Source organism: Paroedura picta, chromosome 8 (genome assembly GCF_049243985.1).
Source record: "Paroedura picta isolate Pp20150507F chromosome 8, Ppicta_v3.0, whole genome shotgun sequence".
Taxonomy (NCBI): domain Eukaryota; kingdom Metazoa; phylum Chordata; class Lepidosauria; order Squamata; family Gekkonidae; genus Paroedura; species Paroedura picta.
In genome coordinates, this window is record NC_135376.1 from 52,059,102 (window position 1) to 52,080,386 (window position 21,285).

General features: G+C 39.1%; 1 protein-coding gene across 43 annotated transcripts in view; it reads left to right on the forward strand.

Moving 5' to 3' along the window:
• The window catches only part of TCF7L2 (transcription factor 7 like 2), a 236,691-nt gene that overhangs the window by 83,265 nt on the left and 132,141 nt on the right, over window positions 1-21,285 (forward strand). For 40 of the 43 annotated variants that reach the window (XR_013233594.1, XR_013233593.1, XM_077349769.1 and 37 more), the window contains one exon: window positions 5,340-5,441. The exons of the other annotated variants lie outside the window; for them this stretch is intronic. Coding sequence is in view for 38 of the 40 variants with exons in the window: in XM_077349769.1 (XP_077205884.1) it covers window positions 5,340-5,441 (102 nt within the window). In the remaining 2 variants the exon portion in view is untranslated. The remainder of the gene's footprint in view (window positions 1-5,339; window positions 5,442-21,285) is intronic. 43 annotated transcript variants of the gene reach the window in all.

Consider the following 21,285-nt stretch of genomic DNA (forward strand, 5'->3'; position numbering starts at 1 on the left):
TAGACTCTTTTTTGAACTGGAAGAAGAGCATTTTAATAGCCATGCTCGCCAGTCCATGCTGACACCTGCCTGGCAGGAGGCCTGTCCACCTCAAGACCACTCTGTTCTTAGGGTCATGTCAAGTTACCTAAGTTAAATTTCACAGAGCTTGAATGTTGAGATTCTAAGAGGTAGGATGGGCAGAGTGAGAATTGTGGGAGGATTTTAATTGTTAGCAGAGATTATTGGAATTCCTTCTCTAAATGCAAGACCAGAACTGGAATTCTGGGAGAAAAATGAGATGTGACACACACACCCTTTTTTATCCACTTTGTAAGTTGGAGAAACTCCCAGTTTACTTTTGTATTTGGGATTGAAAGCATAGAATTTCCTGCTATTTCATGTAGTAGGAAGGAAAGGATTTACCTTTCTCCAATAATAGGACAGTTAAAAAAAAAAACCTCATGTATAACCGCATACTTTTGCTGAAGTAAACCTGAGAAGGCAATTACACATTCCCCTTCTAATAAGTGCAGTGTAAGAGCTGTGATGTAACCCTTCTTTTGCCAAAAAGAATCCTCCCTTCTTTAGTTCCCAGCTAATACCTAAAGTATTGTGCATGGATGGTGGGGCAATTACTAGGCAGTTTATTCCATTGTGCAGGACTTGTTGAGGAGTGGATTGCTACAATGTAATTCCATAGGACTGCTTTCTCTTTCCCACTCTCACACCATCTGGATTCACTTAACTTGCTCGGCAGTAGGACTGAGTCTCATTTCCTCCAACCAGTAATGTTATATAGGCAGTGATCCTGGCCTGCCCTAACATAATTGAAAATTATGTGTATTGTAGACTTGCAGCGCTGAAATGTAGACTTGTAAAAATCTGGGGCTCAGGTAGCCTGTGGAGATTGGATTTGGCACACAATGAAGCTTTTATGTAAAATAAGAATTATAAGCCACCACATTAATATTGTGTTATGGCCATGACAATCGTTGGGCTGAGAGTCTGTGAGGCAAGCTTGAAGCTGCTGAACAAAGCAAATGTTTTCTTCGTTATCTATAGAACTCGATATTTTTTCTGGGTCTGAACTGAAACTGGGAGGGGGGGATCTCTGGAACATATCCATCTTTTGTGGAATACACCTAGCCCTTCAGTGATCTTTTGGGAATACTTTTTTCCGGTGATTTTTTGGGGGGGCAGAGAAGACATACACATCCCCCTCCCACATATACATTCATAGTGGCTTAGTTTCCTCACCATTCATGTACTGTTGGTAGTTAGGGGCGTGCATTCAGCTAATTCAAGCAGAAAAAAATACATGGCAAAAAAAAAAACCTTATCAGTATTTTTGGGTTATTTCAGTTGGAAATCGATTTTGATATTTTTCTGCTATCCAAGATAGCCAAGCCTGACAAATCTTGAAAACTTCTCTTTAAATACCTTCTAAGTAAACTCATGGCTTGAAGAAGGTGTTTAAAGGGATTGCAAACTTTTAAATACCTTTTGAGTTCACTCACAACAATGCTTGTAAGAAGTATTTAAAGTTTAAATTTGTTTCCTATCAAATGCCTTTCCCCCTTTCCATTGAAAACAATGGAGCATAGGAGTACTTTTATTAGGGCCTCATAGACCCATTATGCACGGGCCAGAATGCCCATGCTCACGACGTCAGGGCATTGGGGTAAATCCCCGATTATGCATGCCCCCGCCACCAGCGAGGTTATGGCCCAGCCCAGGGCCACGGAGGACCCACATTATGGAAGTGCGGGAAGACCCGCATTATGGAAACGTGGTGCTGGGGTGGGCTAGTACTGTGCATAATCGTCAGCGCTGGGCCTTTCGGCCCGCCCGGCACTGACCTACGGTGTCCCTGTAGGGACACTGCATGCTCCTGCCAGCTCTGCGGAGCTGGCAGGGGCGTCCCCTGCCCCCGCCATCACTTGCGGTGGGGGCCCAGCCCAACCCCACTCACCCATGGCCGTGAGACAGCATCCCGGGCTTCCTGGCCCCGGCATGCAGCACGCTGCTCCGGAGCTTCACCATATGCCGGGGAGCCTTGCCCCCATGCTGCTGCAACAGCTGCCTGGAGTATCGGCCGCCATGCATAATGGGTCATATGATTTCAAATAAAGGGGGCCTTTTGATGAGAGGCACCAAATTTGCAGCAGCCCCCTTCCAGAGCCCCAGATACCCCCAGACTGATATACCCTATGGGGTATACCCTATGGGGATCATTGACTATAATGTATTTGAAAAAAAACTGGGATGGGATTCTCAAATATTTACTGAATTCAAATGTCACATTAGTATTGGGATCCAGCAATATCAGGAAAAAACCATTTTTTGGGGGGGGTTCAGTATAACTGAAAAATACATTGGGGGATGCATCCCTACCAGTACTGCTACACAGTGAGCATCTTTGTAGATCCAATTGGCTGTTGCTCAAGCACCTTTTTTCAAAATAGTCCTCATCTAAGAAATATGTTGTGATGCAGTCAGTTAGATTTGTTTCCTGATGACATCACTTAAAGAGAACTTCAAAACCTTTTTTTCCACAGAAGTTAGTTTGGAAAGTTTTGGACTCAGTTCTTTTTAGTAGGAAATTATACGTTTGTAAACACATCATATTTTTAATTGTATATGGAAAATGTGTGGTGGCTGTAATCCTTAACAGTACTTTCCTGGAAATAAGCCCCATTGACTAGACCCCAAGCAGGCTCTTTATGCTTGTTTATCCCTTGTCTTCCTACCTAATATGTATGTATAGCAATAGTTTGTAATAGATATCAAAATAGATACCATTAATAATTGATATTTATAATTTATAATTATTTATAATTCTGAATTGTACTTGGACATGTGTGATGTAGTAAAAATGACAATGAGAGGACAGAGAAACATATATTGACATTGGATTTTTAATGGGGGAGTTCTGTTAGGATATTGGAATAGAATGGATCTGTACAGGAATTCTATTTTTAATTTTATTTATCTTTCTATCCAGCTATGCACATATCAATGGGTTATTTTGACATCACACTGTGAATGGACAGAATACAAGGGTGACTGAGATAACTTTTGCTTTTTGGGTTTACATCTAATTAGACAATTTGAAGGAACAAGAACCTAACTTTTGTGCATGTGTGTTTGCACTAATGTATGTTTTGTTATCCAATAAATATGTCTTTAATACTGCTGATGATCAGTATTTTTATGTTAAATGATGATTATAACAATGATAATATTTAGTGAATCTAAATGATATGTAATTGCATAGTAAGAAGGTGTTCTGCTAGTAATGCAAGGAAACAGAATTTTAGCTGATTATTTTCTCCCAATAAGAATTGAAATATATGGATTTTCTCCCAATAAGAATTGAAATATATAGTAAGCAGGACATGATAGATGTCCTGCTTATAGCAAATTTAATTGCATATTTAAATGCTTGGCTGTTCCCCTTTAGCAACAATACTCCACCCATACAAACAATACTCCACCCCATAACCTAGCTTCCTTCTATACTACTAGGATTGACAAAATTTTATTTTAATATTCACCCAGTAAAGGTCACTGACAAAAATCCAGTGGGACTTATTGTGAAAAGTGACTAGGTAAATTCAGCGCATACTTTTTCAGCAGGACCTGCTTCCTGTATAAATGCTGAATCCTATCTACTGACCTCAGTAACAAGAATAAGCCATGGTGGCTCTTGTTAGAGAGAGTGAACTGTACCCCATTCCTACTTGTGCATCACAAGCTGGATTGTTTACTGAGTCTCAATTTCATGGCCAGTCCTGGGACTTATGCAAAGTCATTTAAGGCTGGGAGGTTACTTGGGAGTCACATAGCTGCATGTTCTCAACCAACTATTTTATTAAAATCAGAGTCCAGTAGCACCTTTAAGACCAACAAAGATTTATTCAAGGTGTGAGCATTCGAGTGCAAGCATCCTTCGTCAATATAAATCTTTGTTGGTCTTAAAGGTGCTACTGGACTCTGATTTTATTGTGCTACTTCAGACCAACACGGCTACTCATTGCAACTATTTTATTGCTTGTGCTGATGATGGACAAGGAAGAAATGACTTTGCCAGATTAACAAAACTTGGTTTTACACTATATCTTTATATCCTTAGAAACAGTGGATCTTTTAATATTATTTATTTACTTACTTCCTTACAGCCTTCCCTTTTGGCTCAGGGTGGTTTTTAGCTAGTAAAACAATCATGTTTGATCTGCAAGCCATCCTTGGGGGGAAAAAAGAGGTTATGAACCTAAATTCACTGATTTGAATAAGCCTTATATGTAAGTGCATAGAGACAGATTTTTCAGTGTAACACTGGCTGTGCTTTTCTCATCAGGGTAGATCAAATAGTTAACTGATGTTGAGGGTGGTAGTGATGTTGATGAAGAGACTCTTGATATAGATATTGTAATGGTGCATGTGTAATTTTATCAGTATCTCCACATTTGCAGCCTGCCTTTCAGGAAGTTCAGAGCAATAGAATGTGGAGCTAGCAGCTCTTCAGAATCTCTACTCCCATCCCTTGTGCTTTCATAGTTTAGGGCCCCCATTTGATTCTTTGCATTAAAATATATTTATTCCTAAAAGAAGCATTACTGTGACCATAAACTATTTCCAGGCACATGTGTTTGAAAGTACAAAGCAATTTTATACATTTTGCAGCTGGAAAGGTGAGCTTGCCATCAAGGAGCTGCTTGGTAAGCAGATACAGCCCATCCTGTTTCTTGAACACATGTTGTACATACAGAAAGTCCCAGGTATCTTGGTGTTAGGAAAATGTTAGGAAAGCCTGATAAAGTAACGAGTGATGGCAAATGTAATAACCCATGCTGGATGTCATGTCAGTTATAAAAATATGTTAGAAGTGTCTTCCTATTGGTCCATATTATCTGCTCAGTATCCAGATTTTACAAGGATTAGTCATATCATCATATTCTAATAATATTTGGTATAAGTGAAATGAGAAACAAGAGTGCTTACATTCTTGCAGTGGTGTGGATAATGATCTGCACTTAAAAGAAACAAATGAAACGCTATGCATTTGTCCTTTTCCAGGTCTAGTCAATGTGTAGAAAATTGTGTTGTCTTTGCCATCATGCTAAATATTATGAAAATGTTTGGTTCCCTGCTTCTATAAAGCACCAGCACAAAATAAGTATTACTTTGTTTCTTTTGTTTATTGGGGTTCTCCCCCTTTCACTTTGTTGCATACATTTCAGTTTCACCTCTTTCCCCATGTTGCCTAATATTTGTTTATTATTTTTAGATTTTTTTATTGTCTTTGTTTTCTGAACTCATTTTCCTTTTTTCCCATTTTTGTTTCCTCCATCCAGTATCTCCAGATGAAATGGCCACTGCTTGATGTTCAGGCAGGGAGCCTACAGAGTAGGCAAGCCCTCAAGGATGCTAGGTCTCCATCTCCAGCACATATTGTTGTAAGTAAATTGAGAAGAAATTATTTTGTTTGGGGGAGTGTGGGAGAGGGAAATGACATTTAAAAAGGTTACTCATCACATTTTTCCTTCTCCAGATAAACATAAAGGTATAAGAATAAGTTGTTCCTAGAGATAACTATTGTGTTGTTTTTTTTTAATTCTGTGGTAGTAGTCATTTTATTCTGCAGAAGTAAAAATGAAGTGGAATTATGTGGCACCAACAAATGTTGAGTGACAAGCTTTTGTGGACTATAACTTGCTTTACCAACTATGTGAAGTTTATCCTCAATTGGTAGACTTTTAATAATCTAGTACTAGTATATATACTAGGGTTGTTAAATACAGATTGAGAAATTCCTATAAATTTTGGAGTAGAGGCAGGGGAGGTGAAGGTTTTATGTGGAGGGACCTCAATGGAATATAATGCCATAGAATCCACCCTACAAACCAGCCATTTTCTCTGGGGAAACTACTCGCTAGTCTAGAGATCAACTGAAACTCCAGTAAATCTGCCCCCCCCCTCCGAGAAGTTGGTAACCATAACATAAATTCAGATACGTACCCACTATTTCATGTATTTGAGGAATTGGGCTCTAGTCCACAAAAACGTGTGCCACCATAAATGCCACCAGTTTTAACTGGCCTAAGACACCGCTTAACTTTTTCTTTGTGGCATATGTTAAGTGTAAAATTAGAATTGTTGCAACATGCACTAGACTCACAATGATGATTGAAAAAAAATTGGTAAACAAGTTGTTTGGACTATAAAGAGTTAATATTTTTATGATCTTATAGATACACCCCCATCTGCAGGGTAAAACAATTTGAGAGAGGGGATGAATAGGTATGCACTCTGGCACTTGTATGAAAAATGAATTTAATATCATAGTCATTATGGAATGTTTTACTGCATAGAATTAATGATGAGATAGTAAAAAATGTCTAAAAATAAATAAATAAAAATATTTAAACATATTTGTAACATAAATCTTCATACTTGATCCAGGTTTGCTTCAGGTAGCTACTAACACTACAGTATGAAATCCATCTATACAGATCCTCCAAAAAGTTCAAGAACCATGTAGTTATAAAATGAATTGCTGTATCCCATATATTATTATTGTTTTTTAATGAACTTATTTAGACTAAGGGGCTTGGTTGTGAACCATTTGAATTTCAGCGGTTTTTAGTACCATTGATTTTAGATGGTAAGTACTTAATTCCGTTTAGTTGAAACCAATGCAGTTTTAAAACACTTTTATTTGTTTGTTTATTTATGTATTTATTTATTTGGATTTTTATGCCACCCATTCTTTACAGCTCTGGGCGGTTTACATGGAACATTATGTAACTTTACATGGAGCGTTATAATAATCTATAACATTATACAAGTTTCAATACAAACATCATAACAATTAAGTAACAATTCATAATATAATATAAATAACAACAACACTGGGAAGATCAAATTGTTCATTCGTGGAAGGGTGTCTGAGGGGGGGGCAGCAGATGTTCTGAGTCGGTTGGCCTCAAGCGAATTCTTGGTGGAGGAACTCCCTTTTGCAGGCCCTGTGGAACTGTGGAAGTTCGGGCAGGGCTTTGATCTCAGGGAGCTCGTTCCACCAGGTAGGGACCAGGACCGAAAAGGCTCTGGCCGTTGTTGAGATCCGACTGTGCTTCTTTGGAGCCAGGGATCTGCAACCAGTTGGAGGTGGTGGAGCGCAAGGCTCTTTTGGGGGTATAGGCAGGGAGACGGTCTCTCAAGTACACCGGGCCCAAACCGCTGAGCCAGAGGGAGCATAAAGATGTTGAATAAGATAGGAGAGAGGACAGCTCCTTGAGGGACTCCACATGTGAGCTGGTGCCGGTTAGAGTCTCTCTCCCCTATTGCTACCCTCTGTCTGCGATTCCGGAGGAAGGAAATCAGCCATTTAAGGACTGTTCCCCGTATCAAGGCGTCGGTTAGGTGGTGAGCTACTGTGTCAAACGCTGCTGACAGGTCTAATAGTATGAGCAGCGCTGACCCACCTCAGTCTAGCTGGCATTGGAGATCATCCGTCAGGGCAACTAGCGCTGTCTCTACCCCATGTCCAGGTCGGAAGCCTGACTGAAATGGGTCAAGGGCTGAAGTTTCCTCCAGGAATGCTGATATTTGGTCTGCAGCAGCCCTTTCAACTAATTTCCACAGAAATGCTAGATGCAAAATGGGACGATAGTTGTCAAGCTCTTGCGGAGCCAGACATGGTTTTGCTTGTCATTATTGATTGGTTGATTTATTCCCCACCAGTCTGGACATGTGGCTTGTTGCAGGTTACAAAATTGATGCCTAGTTACAATAAACCCCCCAATAAAATCCCTTTAGTTCTTATTTAGGTGAGCTGATTAACTTATTAACCTGTGCAGTAGTTCATTTCTTTTGGTTTATTGGCATCAACAAATAATTATGCATTACTTTTAGAATTAATGTGGCATTATAAACTAATATCTCTTTGCTCATGGAAAGGCTTCTTCTTTCCTTCACATCCTAATATATATCTCTGAACTCTGGGAGATCTGGACTGTATATCTTTACTCTGATGATGACTTCAGAATTGGCATCATTGGCACCATGCATCAATCCATAGGGAAAAGTAGAACAGTTGCTAAAAAAAAAAGAAAAATAGCAGAAATCTCTGTTGGTTGGGTCCTTAATGTAATGACCAATCATTTAGCTAATATTTTAATAGAAATCCAAAGGAGTCATTGCCAGTTGTATAGATGACTTCCTCACTGCACTGTTAGAATCAGGAAACAATAGTTTTCCATGCAAGCCTGATACTGTCATTTTAAAGGATTATTTATCTTTATTCAAATCAATAGAAATCACTATACAATAGGAAAGTTGGTTTTCCTTGAAATGAAAGTCCACCGCTAAAAAGTGGCCCTAGGTTCTGTTTGTGTTATAATGTTTAGGTTGCTAAGTATCCATATACTTTTTAGTGAAAAGACAAACCATATGAATGAATCAAAGGTCAAATGAATAAATCTAAAAGCTTTGCAAACTAGCAAGCTTCTGAAACTGTTTTCTCCTTTTCAAAGTGCCACTTTAGCGCTGCTATAACTTTTGAATAGGTTGAGCTTATTGAAAATGACAGCAAATGTATAGCGTACATTTAAAGTGTTTATGGTGGAAGGTGGAGTGAGATAATATAGAGGTTTGTTGTTGCTATAGATAATATGGGACTATTGACTACATTCTTTATGCAGTTATTCAGTTAGATTGTAGTGAATATTTGCAATAGATATCCAGATGTATTTTAATTGTTTATATGGAACAAATTGAATATGTGACATTGAAATAAGTGCCACTTTCCCCAGAATATTTGTTAATCCCCTTTTGAACATAGTTGTAAAGTGGCCTTATGAAAAATGACAAGGACTTGGTTACCTTTTTCACTGAATTCAGGATTGGACAGCAATCTGACAGATGGACCTGTGAAATATGTGCTTTGCTACTAAATATTGCTTGTAAAACCAATATTGAAGGATTTTATTCATTATTCAGATTAATTTCTCTTATATGAAAGTAAAATTTACTTAATGTTTGAGAACCGTCCAGTTTCCTGAAATATTTCATCATATTTTTCAATCTGGTTATCTAGATTGTTGGGCTATGAAAAAAAATCTTTGTTGGTGCTTTTACAGGAAAATTGTAGCCCTGATTTCCTCATTTCATGGCATAGCTTTCTCTGTGTGTATAGTCACAGTAGACTGTTCAAGTAATACGATGCTGATTCACACAGGAATGTCATAGCTTTTGTGCCTTTTCCATCTTAAGTCCAATTATGGGAGCATACTGTAAAGAGGAATAGCTAGCAGTTAACTAGCTTGGTTGTAGTGGTTAGGAGTGTGGACTTCTAATCTGGCGACCCGGGTTTCATTTGGCGCTTCCCCACATTAAAGCAGCTGGGTGACCTTGGACTCGCCACAGCACTGATAGAGCTGTTCTGACCAAGCAGTAATATCAGAGCTCTCTCAGCCTCACCTACCTCACAGGATGTCTGTTGTGGGGACAGGAAAGGGAAAGCAAATGAAAGCCACTTTGAGACTCCTTCAGGAAGAGAAAAGTGGCATATAAGAACCAACTCCTCCTCCTCCTCCTCCTCTTCTTCTTCTTCTTCTTCTTCTTCTTCTTCTTCTTCTTCTTCTTCTTCTTCTTCTTCTTCTTCTTCTTCTTCTTCTTCTACATGTTTCAAAATCAAAATACTACATACAGCTGATCTTAAACTGTAAATTTACTAAGGCTTACTTCTTGGTAAATAAGTCTCAGTAAATTTACTGAGACCCATTTCCTAGAAAGAAAAGTTTAGGACATGATCATGATGGATTCTTAAAAATCAACACAACAATGCTAAGGACTTGCTATTTCTGAACATATATATAAATAAAAAGAGATTTCTCCAAGGCGGAATTATGCCCTTGCCGGATGGCCCAGCATAGTCTGTTCTTGTTGAATTTCAGAACCCTGGTAGGGTCAGTCCTGGTTATTACTTAGAAGGGGGACCTTAAGGAAGTCCAGGGTTGCTACACAGAGGCAGGCAATGGCAAACCTCTCCTGAACATCTCTTGCCTTGAAAACCCCAGAGGTCATTACCAGTCAGCTGTGACTTGACAACACTTTCCATGAACAAGTTGAATTTCACTGATGAGCTTTTCTTCAGACCAGGGATTCTCATCCGTGGGGCCCCTGGGGTCTGTATCCTTTCCACTGCTCCCCTCACAAAGATGAGTGTGTTCTTTTGTGGTTTCTGTGTCTGGGAGGGTCCAGAACCTGCACGCCTACTCCGGCAGTAAACCTGCTCTTGTCTATCCTTCTCAAGCCTGCTTGTTAACAGAGATCACTTCCAAAGGGTGTGGCAGGGAGGCATGGCCAGCTGACCACTTCCGGGGTTCCTCAAAAGCTGAAAAATCATTTCATGGGTTCCTCCATGGTTACAAGGTTAAAAAGGGCTGCTTTAGGCAGAGAAGCACTGTTCCATTTGCAGAAAACTCACAATGCATGGTAGTTGTAGGATTGATTGTACTATTTTTCCTTTATTTTGTCATAAAGTGGTAGTATAATATTATTTCTAGACTAATGTATGTATATGTAAAATATGTAACAGTCAAGATCATAAATTTTAAATAACATTGCAAATTTTGTAATAACAGGCTGAAATAATTTAATTTGGGATAATATCACATGTACCATGTGTCACATTTATTATGTGTAAATTAATTGGGGTATTCTGTTTGCATGTAATTTATTATGTCGAATATACACCAGATTTGAAGTTTTAGGTCATCTGCTCTAATACATGGGCCCCCTGTGTAAGTACAATGCATATTTTCATATTTGTAATGTTTTATCCGTTCCTTTATTTGATAAGCTGTAACTTGTCTTAAGAGTAAATATTCTCAGTCAAGATGTTTGGCGAAGATCACAGATTTAGAGTTCAGACCATTCCCAGGATACACTTCTAGTATTTTTGCTATACAAAGACTTACATTTAAGTTTCTTTGTACCCAGCAAAATGATGCCTTGCCAAAAATAGCACTGTTTTGGTATCATACATATCTTACAAAACGGTAGAACTCTTCAGAAATTCCTCTGATTTCTTTTCCTGTAGGCAAGGCTTTTGAAGTCAATGTAAATTTTACCTTGCGGTGGGTTTGTAGTGTACTACTTGGATTGACTTTCTGTTATGTAATAAGCACAGTCATAAACTAGGCCACATACCTAGAAATAAAAGCAGTGTTGAAGGAAACTGAAATTATATTAGGTTTTTTAGCTGAAGGAAAAAAATAGTGCTGTTAAAATGCCAAAGAGGAAAAATAACTAATGACAAAGGGATCTATAACCTCATTTATCAGTTTTCCATTGATATCATCCATGTCATCTAGTAAGCCTGAGGCTAGGATTGCCAGCCCAAGGCTGGCAGCCGGTGGGAGACTTACCCAGCAAGAGAGGGGTGGCTTGCTGGTGATATGCACAGATTATATCACATATATTTCTTTGTTTACTGAGGTCCCTTTCATATTGTCCCTTTAACCCACTTTGGCTTCTGAAGGTGTCCCAACGTCATCCCCAAGGAGGGCTGAGTCTTCAGACATGCTGCTGGGTAACATAGCTTCTTGGATGAGGCAGCCTCAATTAAAAGACAGGGAGTTTGGCTAAACATGTAAGGCTGCCTCTACCTCTGAAGCTGTTTCCTAGCCCCCCAGAATTCAGTTCTGGAGTCTTTCATGGAATTATACAAGTGACAAAGAAGGCACTGTGGCTTTCCCTGCTATGGCATGTTCAAGAAACAGATAAGTATTAAAAATATTTTGATTTTATTTAAGGTGCACTAAAACTAGTCGATACTAGCAGTGAATAAAAAATAACAAAGGCATATAATATTTCTATCTATGCATTTGCACTGACAACAAGAAGTTACAGGGTTGAGTTTCAAAGTCCATAGAGCATAAGCAGAATTTCAAAGTTTCAGATGGTCAAACCCAAGGATTTGAAGGGAAGTCATAATGTCTAAGACATCAAGGGGGGTTGAAAAGGGATAATATGAAGGGTAATGCAAAATTAGATTCTTTATGGAAAAGTCCCAGGTGGACCTTTCGAAACAGGGCCAATCCAGTCCCTATACCATTTAATAATTATTCCAGTGAGATCCTTGGTGTCAAGGTGATAAGCTAAGGCAATCACTAGTCAGGGCCTTAGCTTAAAAAGCTGACATTGTTGTGGCATACACCACATTAATTCTAATGAGTGTTAATTGGAGAAAACTGGGAAGTGAACACCTTATCTTCAAATTTTCAACACAGATCTATGTACAGAACTTCAAGGCCACAGGTGCAAGACTTCCCAAGGACAAGTCACCTAATGGCTTAATTGGAGGCACATACTTTTACAAAAATCAGTTTGAGGCTTCTCAAAGCTCAGGCCTGAGCCAAATTTCAGACCAGCAGAAAACTACAGAAAGCAAGTAAATGCTTTAAATAATAATAAAATGCAGCAGCAACAACAGTATAAATAAAGCAGCAACAACAACAAACACCATTTTCCTTCTGAAGCCATAGCAGGGTAAAGAGCCCATTTAGAAGGAAGCTTACTCAGCTTGCCTCTCTCACCAAGACTTAACACAGATCATACAGGCTCAGATGTGCTCTTTTCTCTTTCCTTCTGTGCCTTTTAGTCTGGGGCCAATGTGGGAAATGACAAATGATGGATGAACTTCCCTAGATTTGCCCAAATTTCATATTGTTGTTTCCTTATGACAATGGTAAAAAGGGGGTTAAGTCTTTCTGTTTGCAAGAAAGCTGATTTTTTTGGGCAGTGCTAATATCAATAGTATTGCCTCCAAATTTCTTTCTGAATAAAGGTGCACAAGCTCATGTGCACTTTTTAAAAATCCTGTTGCCTGAGTTTTTTTTACATGTTTGTTCTACCACTAAGTTTGCATAGAAACCTATTTGTTGCTCTTAAATCTGTGTTTACAGGAGAACATTTTGGGCTGGTGCTTTTTTTTTTTTTTGAAAGCACAGAGATGAAGATTTTAGTTTTTCTTTCCTTTTTTTGGACTTCTTCCCCAGAAATTTCTTGTTTAGAAGCTACTGTTCAACTATTCCTCAGTTTCATGTTGCATGTGTATATGTGTCAATTCTTTTTTCCTCCAAAGTTCTTCAAAGCTACCATACTGGTACGCAGGATGTAGGTTGAAATCTGCAAGAATCTCATGGCAGTACAAAGGGAAGGGTTTGTGCATGTTTCATTCCAATCCTCACAACAAAAAGTGATGAATAATATAAGAACAGAGGGTTAACTATAAGCATGTATTACAAAGTGGCAAATTCTGTCATTACAGACATTTGGAATAGTATTGTGTCTTTCTGTATGGATATTGGATGTAATAACAATTGTTGCTTCACATTATTCGCAATGAGACTGTTGTTAAACAGTACTGCCTAACCTAATCCTTGTGTATTATAAGTACAAGTACCCACATTATTTAAGTACAAGCTAATTAAATACCCAGTAATGTTCCTTGAATATGCAAATTGAGGATGAGGTCAAGAGCAAGGAGAATGTAAAACAAAGTGTATGTGAGGCTAAAACATTCTTATTTTTCAGTAAGTGTTTGGATAAGCAGAAAGGGAAGAACCATCTTGCTGTCGGTGCCATTTATATTTACATACAGTCATAATGTAACTACAGTTCAGTCTGTATTGTGTATCTGACAATGGAACACCTTTTCCTTGGATAAAAGGTGCGCAGACTGATTGAAGGAAGAGAATTGTAGTTCCACAGAACAGTATCCCGAAGAGTATTTTTAGAAAGGAAAATACTTGTTTTCTAACAAGCAGCATCAACAACTGCTGAATAGCAAACATTTGCAGGTAAAGGTGTCATTTGTACTGATATTTTCCCCGTGTGATTGTTTTCTGTATGTGCCTTCAGTATGCATTTTCAGCAGTACCCCAACAATGGCAGTAATTAAGCAACATTGTATAATCCAGATACCTCTTGTTCTTGTGCAGAATTGGACTGGTCAGGTGAACTAACACATGAACTGTAACAAAGAAATTGAGTTGAAAGTATGCCCAGTGCCTTTTCAGAATATTTGGTATATGCAGTATGCAAGTGAAAAATTCACGTTCACCAAAATATTTTACCACTTTGCTGCTCTCTTGAATACAAGCAAACAAGCAAGAAAACAAGACTTCAAAGACCTTTAAAGGAAGTATAATGAAAGACAAAGAACATTAATTTACTTTATGTTTTACTTTGTTCTTAGATGGGGACATCATAAGTCCTATAAAAATGAAATGTAGCTATATTTATGGAGAGTTCAGAGACCCAGATTAGTGTAGTGTTTTGAGCAGTAGCTTCTAATCTGGTGAGCAAGATTTGATCCCCCACTCTTCTAGATACAGCCTCTAGAAACAGATACAGCCTTGAGCTAGTCACAGCCCTGGTAGTACTGTTTTCACAGAGCAGTTCTGCAAGAGCTCTTTTGGCTCTTTCTACCTCACAGAGGGTCTGTTTTGAGGAGAGGAAGCTGCTTTAAGACCCCTTAAGGTAGTAAAAAGCAGGGTATAAAAGCCAACTCTTCTTCTTCTTCTTCTGAGAGAGAGAGAGAGAGAGTGCGTGCGTGCGTGCAAGCAAGCACAAGTGAGCAGGAGAGAGGCTGAAGCAGTAATATATGGTGCAGTGATTCACAGGTAGAACCATTGCCATCTGGCCATAGGTTAACAGAGGTAGGAGACTAATTCCCAGGCTTATTTCTAAGCATTAGGAAGTACTGATGGAGCATAGTCATTAGTACTTTTCATTTATACGTTTGTTGAATGGCAGTAGCCCCTGCTAATATTAGTGATCTGGATCATCATTGTTGAGCATATGCACTCTGTTGAACAACTTGTGTGGCCAGCCAGATATGTTAGAAAGACCTACAAGTGAAGCATGAAGTCCAAAGACTTCTACTATTTATCTACTCAAACAACTGACATTTGGAGATAAGCGTCTCTGTGTATGCCATGATGCTAAGCAGAAATGTGGGGTGGAAAATATTTGCAAATTTTCCCAGTGCTTCACTTTTGTGCAGAAGATTTTCCATTTATTCAGTGTTTTGTTAAATTAACATTGATTGAAAGTCACAGATGTGGAGACCACCTTGCCTAGACCTCAATTCCTACATGGAGTTTATAGTACCCTGTGTGTCCTTGCTCTAGTTCCCTGGATTTGCAACGTGAAGTCCTCTGCAGTTAAAGCCTGGGTTGGTATAAATCCCCTGCACCTACAGTGCCACATTCTGTCTTTTAGGGGTTTAATGTGTCAAGCTTCCCTGTCACCATCCATTCAAGACATGCTTTACCAGCCATGGTGTTGATGTGGGTTTGCAGTTAACTAATGTGTGATGACACAGGATGATACATCCTGCTTGTGGAGGTGTGTTGTACCATCAGTGGCAGCATCCATCAAGTAAAAGAGCACATTGGCAGCATTATTAGGCAAACGTGGATGATCTAAAGTTTTAATTAATATTTCCAAGGTTACTAATTTACTTTTTCAAAACTTACTTTATTTAGATTCCACCTTTCCTCTCAGTGGGAGCACTGTTCTGTTCTCCGTTTTATTCTCACAACAACCCTGTTAGGTAGTTCCTTTCCTTTCATAATAAACTCTTGACCACAGACTTTAAAACAAAGATATGTAAACACAGATCATTATTTACTGAAGAAGTATACTTATCAATCAGATGGGTTAAACCCAGGAGTGCTCAACTGCAGAGGCCTCGACAGAACCCACCTTGTTCCTCACTCTTAGTCCTCCACCCATTCTTTCAATCTTGTGTAAATAAGCTTTGTATAGTTATTTTTGTATATTTCCCAGTGACTCAGAGGAGGCTAATTGGGTGATAGTTTTGTGGGCACTGCCTCTTCCCTTTATTCTTAAACTTTCTCCCAGATAAAATGAATACATCCCAAGTTATTTATCATGGAGAAGCGAGGGATTGGGAACTTCTGACCCCAACTTTGGATTTGATTATAACCAATCTATTGGTACTCCATCAATACCTGGTACTTTCTCCAATTTCCTTTTCTTTATTAGGTATTCACTGACACTGGTGGCCCATGTTCCATTTCTCTAATCTCAATCAGATTTCCCTTTTCTATATATATCTAACTAGGTCTCAGCAATATAAACTGCTGAAAAAAGTAAACAATATATCATGAGAGATGCAAAAGGGAATAAAAGTGCCCAACCTGAGTGCGAATTATATCTGGTGCAATCATATCTGGTATACTGAAGGAATTAAACAAAGTTGGTGCTAGATTGGAGTGTAATCCATGGGTTTTTTGCCGTCATCTGTGGATTTCTGCTTTTGATAATTCTGTTTTAATTAATTAATTATTTATTATTTAGACTTATAATCCATCACTCCCATGTTTTATGGGTTATGTTTTATTATTGTAAGCCACCCCGGGATGCCTCAGGTGCAGCAGCGGGGTATAAATTAAATTATATATTTTTTTAAAAATGCCAGAACTGCCTATTGTTTTCATTGTGAGTTGTGGACATCAGAGCTGTCCATTTTTTCATCACTTGTCCTTTTCTTATTGAATACTAGTTGTTTCCAGGTCTCCTTAATCATCTTAAGTCTGATTAAGATATATAGAATAATAGAGTTGGAAGGGGCTATGCAGGCCATCTAATCCAACCCATCTAGTCCAACCCAAAGCATCCAAGATAAGTATCTGCCCAGCTGCAGCTCAAAGACTGTCTGGGAATGGGAGCTCACCACCTCCTTAGGCAGTCAATTCCACTGCTGAACAACTATGAATGTTTTTTCCTGATATCTAGCTGATACCGTTCTCGAAGTAGTTTAAACCCATTACTGTGGGTCCTGTCCTCCACTGCCAACAGGAACATTTCCCTGCAGTCCTCTAAGTCAGTGGTCCCCAACCTTTTTATCACGGGGGACCAGTCAACGCTTGACAATTTTACTGAGGCCCAGAAGGGAAGTCTTTTGCCGAGGGACGTCGCTGCCACTGCCTGAGCTCCTGCTCCACTTGCTTTCCCGCTGGCGCCCCTGACTTCTTGCTGCCCACTGGGGGCTCTTGCCAGCAGCAGCTGCGCAGTGCCACGCTGAGGGGTAGCTTCAGCCATGGCGGCCGCTGGAGAGCATCAAAGGTGAGCAGCAGCCGGGGAGGAGGACGAGGAGGAGCCGCGGCCCGGTACTGACTGATCCATGGACCGGCACCAGTCCCTGGACCGGGGGTTGGGGACCGCTGCTCTAAGTGACAACCTTTCAAACACCTAAAGACAGCAATCATGTCCTCTTTCAGCCTTCTCTTCTCCAGGCTGAACATTCCCAAGTCCCTCAACTTTTCGTCATAAGGCTTGGTCCCCAAACCCTGGATCATTCTCATCACTCTCCTCTGAACCCTCTCAATTTTGTCCACTCCAAAACGAGAGTGAGACCTCCAGAACTGCACATAGTACTCAAGGTGGGGTATGAACAATGCAGGATACAATGGGTCTAGAAGAAGAAAAAGAATTGGTTCCACTTTTCTCTACCATAAGGAGTCTCACCTTTTTCCTCTCCTCACAGCACACACCCTGTGAGGTAGGTAGAGTCCTGATATTACTGTTCAGTCATAACAGCTTTATCAGTGCCGTGATGAGCCAAAGGTCACCTGGCTGCATGTGAGGGAGTGGGGAATGAAACCCGGCTTGCCAGATTAGAAGTCGGCACTCCTAACCACCATACTAAGCTCCCTCTATATGACATCTTGCAGTTTTGATGTCATGCCTCTGTTGATACAGCCCAAGACTGCATTTGCCTTCTTTACCACTGCATCTCACTGATCTCATCAATCTACTCTTTATAATAACTGTCAGTGTTCTCAGGAAAGTCTGGAATTCATAATCAATCATTCTACCTTTGTTTTAATTGGTTAAAGGAAAGTAGCTGTTATACAGATTTACATAAATATATGATCTGGCTCAAAATATTATAATAAGAAGATGGCACATCAACCACTGAAGCAGATTTGTTGTGCAAGAAATGCCATTCTTGTGAGTGGAGTATAGAACTAATTTATTGTGATATCAATGGGACCCATTTCCTTATTTTATCCTCTGGTTGATCTGTTTCATGTGCGGAATTGGAGATGGTGGCTAAACCATTTATCTATGGTTAAACTAGCATAAGAGGAAGATGGTCACACTCCCTCCAAGGAAATCACCCAATTTAAAATTACAGATCTTATCTTACGCCTCTTCTGGTAACAGACAGGAATCTACTGTGCTAGTTCTTTTATTAGTAAAACAAATAAGTGCTTCTTCAGGTCCCACCAGTTTATTCCCATTAACTATCATCAGGTTATGATAACGCATCAGATTTATGGTTTACCTCTTGATTTCTTCCTGTCCTATTCAGAAGGGAGTCACGATGTGGAAAGTCTTCCTTGTCTGAGTCAAACATTTGTACCTTTAAAGTCCCCTGTTATTATAACTAATGCTTGGGTAACCCCTCTCTTGATTCTAAGATGAATCCTTCTAGGTTCACTCAAATTCTTATTAATTCTACCTTCCTTAGTACAGGGGGTAAGTACATTGTTATCAATAAAAAAGGAGATTGCTGGAAGGGACAAAAACCTGCAAGTACTAAAGAAGTGTCATCCACTGTCCTCATCTCAATTATCTTCAGGGAGTTTGGAATTAGGTATGGTGAAAGTTGGACCATAAGGAAGGCCGAACGTCAAAGAATGGAGGCTTTTGAACTCTGGTGCTGAAGAAGACTCATGCAAATCCCTTGGACTGCAAGGCAAACAACCCGGTCAGTCCTAGAGGAGATCAGCCCTGACTGCTCCTTAAAAGGCAAGATCCTGAAGATGAAACTCAAATACTTTGGCCACCTCATGAGAAGAAAGTACTCCCTGGAGAAGAGCCTAATTCTGTGAGCGATTGAGGGCAAAAGAAGAAGGGGACGACAGAGAATGAGGTGGCTGGATGGAGTCACTGAAGCAGTCGGTGCAAATTTAAATGGACTCCGGGGAATGGTAGAGGACAGGAAGGCCTAGAGGATCATTGTCCATGGGGTCGTGATGGGTCGGACATGACTTCGCACCTAACAACAACAACAATGGTAATACTCCACAAAGGCGTCCCTTTACTATATCTTCCAGCAATAATTGAAAAGGGCTCGCCATGGCACTGATAAATCTGTTCTGACGAAACAGTAATACCAGGGATCTCTGAGCTTCACCTACCTCACAGGGTGTCTGTTGTAGGGAGAGGAAAGAGAAGGCGAATGTAAGCCGCTTTGAGAGTCCTTCGGGTAGAGAAAAGTAGGATATAAGAACCAACTCTTTTTCTAAATATAGCAACAAATCATTGTTTGGTGCTATGTGAACTAACTTGTGGGATTTTCAAGTTGGCATGTTCTCTCTTGCCTCTCCTTCCTTTCACACAGCTAATGAATTATTTCTACTTTCACTAGGCAGTGGCTTAGTCCTACTTTGGCATCCACAGTAAAAAAAAGTTTCCTAATTTGGATATAATGGCAAAATATGTTTTGTTGAAGAAATGGAAATAATTCATTAGCTAGGTATTCACAGGAATATGAGGACAATCTGATCTTATGTTGTACTTATAAAGACAAACCTTGTTTTTTTTCCTGGAACTAACACATTTAAATAGTATTTGATCTCATGTATGGTTGGGACTTTATGCGGGATGTTTTCTTAATCCTTATTCACCACTCATTCCAAAGAATTCTGTGTAAGGTAAGAAATCAAATGTTCATTTTCTAAGGTATGGTTTTAGTGTGGTGTTCTGTTCTGTGATGTCATAAAGAACTTCCAAACTTCAAAAATTACCAATATACCAATTTTAAACTGCAGGGCTAGGAGGTGAATGATTATAGTAGCTCATGTAGATTTAGTTTTAGATCAAGAAGCCAATGCATAAGCTGATAAAATCATCAGCCAGAATGTTTTGATCATTCGTTAATTGTCACATAGTAAAATGAGCAGCTGGCTTTATAAAGAAAAACAAATATAAAGTCATTACATTTTTCTCTAGCAGGTTGACAAGTTTCAGGGTATTTTGCAGTGAATAGACACTGGTATGTAAAGTCCAGTGAAAAGACAAACCAAGTACAGCTGTTGAATGTGTGTTTCCTACCATCTGTTTAGAGTTCATGTCTTCGATCATATTACACTGTTGTTGAGTGTTATTGCATTGCCTTAGATGGTATGGCCTTGAGCATTCCAGAACCTTGGCATTTTAGTAATCTTCATTCATATCCTAAGATTGCATGAGACAGTGTGCACCAACTTTTCAGTAGTCTTTAGCTTCTATGCTAGAATATGTCTAATTATATATTTATCATATGCGCCAAACTTTTTAAAAATGTTGCTGCTAAAAGTTAATTTAAATACCTTAATTTTTGTGTTTACATCAGTGTGATATGATAGTTTTTTTCATTAACCAGAAAACTAGTCTCAATGCAACATTTAGAGCACTGACAAAGTATAACTTCATGGTAAGATAGTATAGGAAGAACAGCAGGTGGTTTTAAGACAGAATATCATGCTACTTAGACCACTTTGACCAAAGGTGCTCTAATAAGTAGGTAGTAGAGAGAAAAGAGTGTTGTTCTAATAAGTAGGTAGTAGAGAGAAAAGAGTGTTTCATGGCACCCAGGTCCTGAACAAAAGCTTCTAATTCATCTGAAAGGAAGGAGCCATTATATTACCTTATTTTATGCATGTGGAATACTCTGTTAGGATGAATGGGTATTTGCATTTCCACTGAGGTTCCATGGAGTACATAAGGAATTCTAGACTAGGATACTGGTTGTTGAATTATGAATAATTCTTATTTGTATGGTGTACTCTAAATGTGTCATAGAAAGAGGGAATCTTACATATGCTTGAGAAGCCTAATTTATATGTCCTATGACAAGATCTAACTCAAACACTTTAGCAACCATCCAGACATACCTTTAAAATGTAGTCATGGATCATGAGATTTCTTATCACTGTTGCTTCCTGCTGGGATCAAAGGAAGCCTTGTGATAGAAAAGGATCTTAAAATTCTGTAGATAATTTATGGGAAAAAAGTTTATGTTTCCATGAACTGACTTAATCTGCAAACTTAGTGCTAGTTGACATTTCTTCTTTGCAAAAGGGGGGATTAACAAATCTTCTCAAAATACAGGGGGGCCCTGGACCTTGAATTTAGTGGTAGGAAAAAAACCTTCAAAGAAACCCTTTTTTTTGCAAAGTGTTTTGTGAATATTATTCATATATTTCA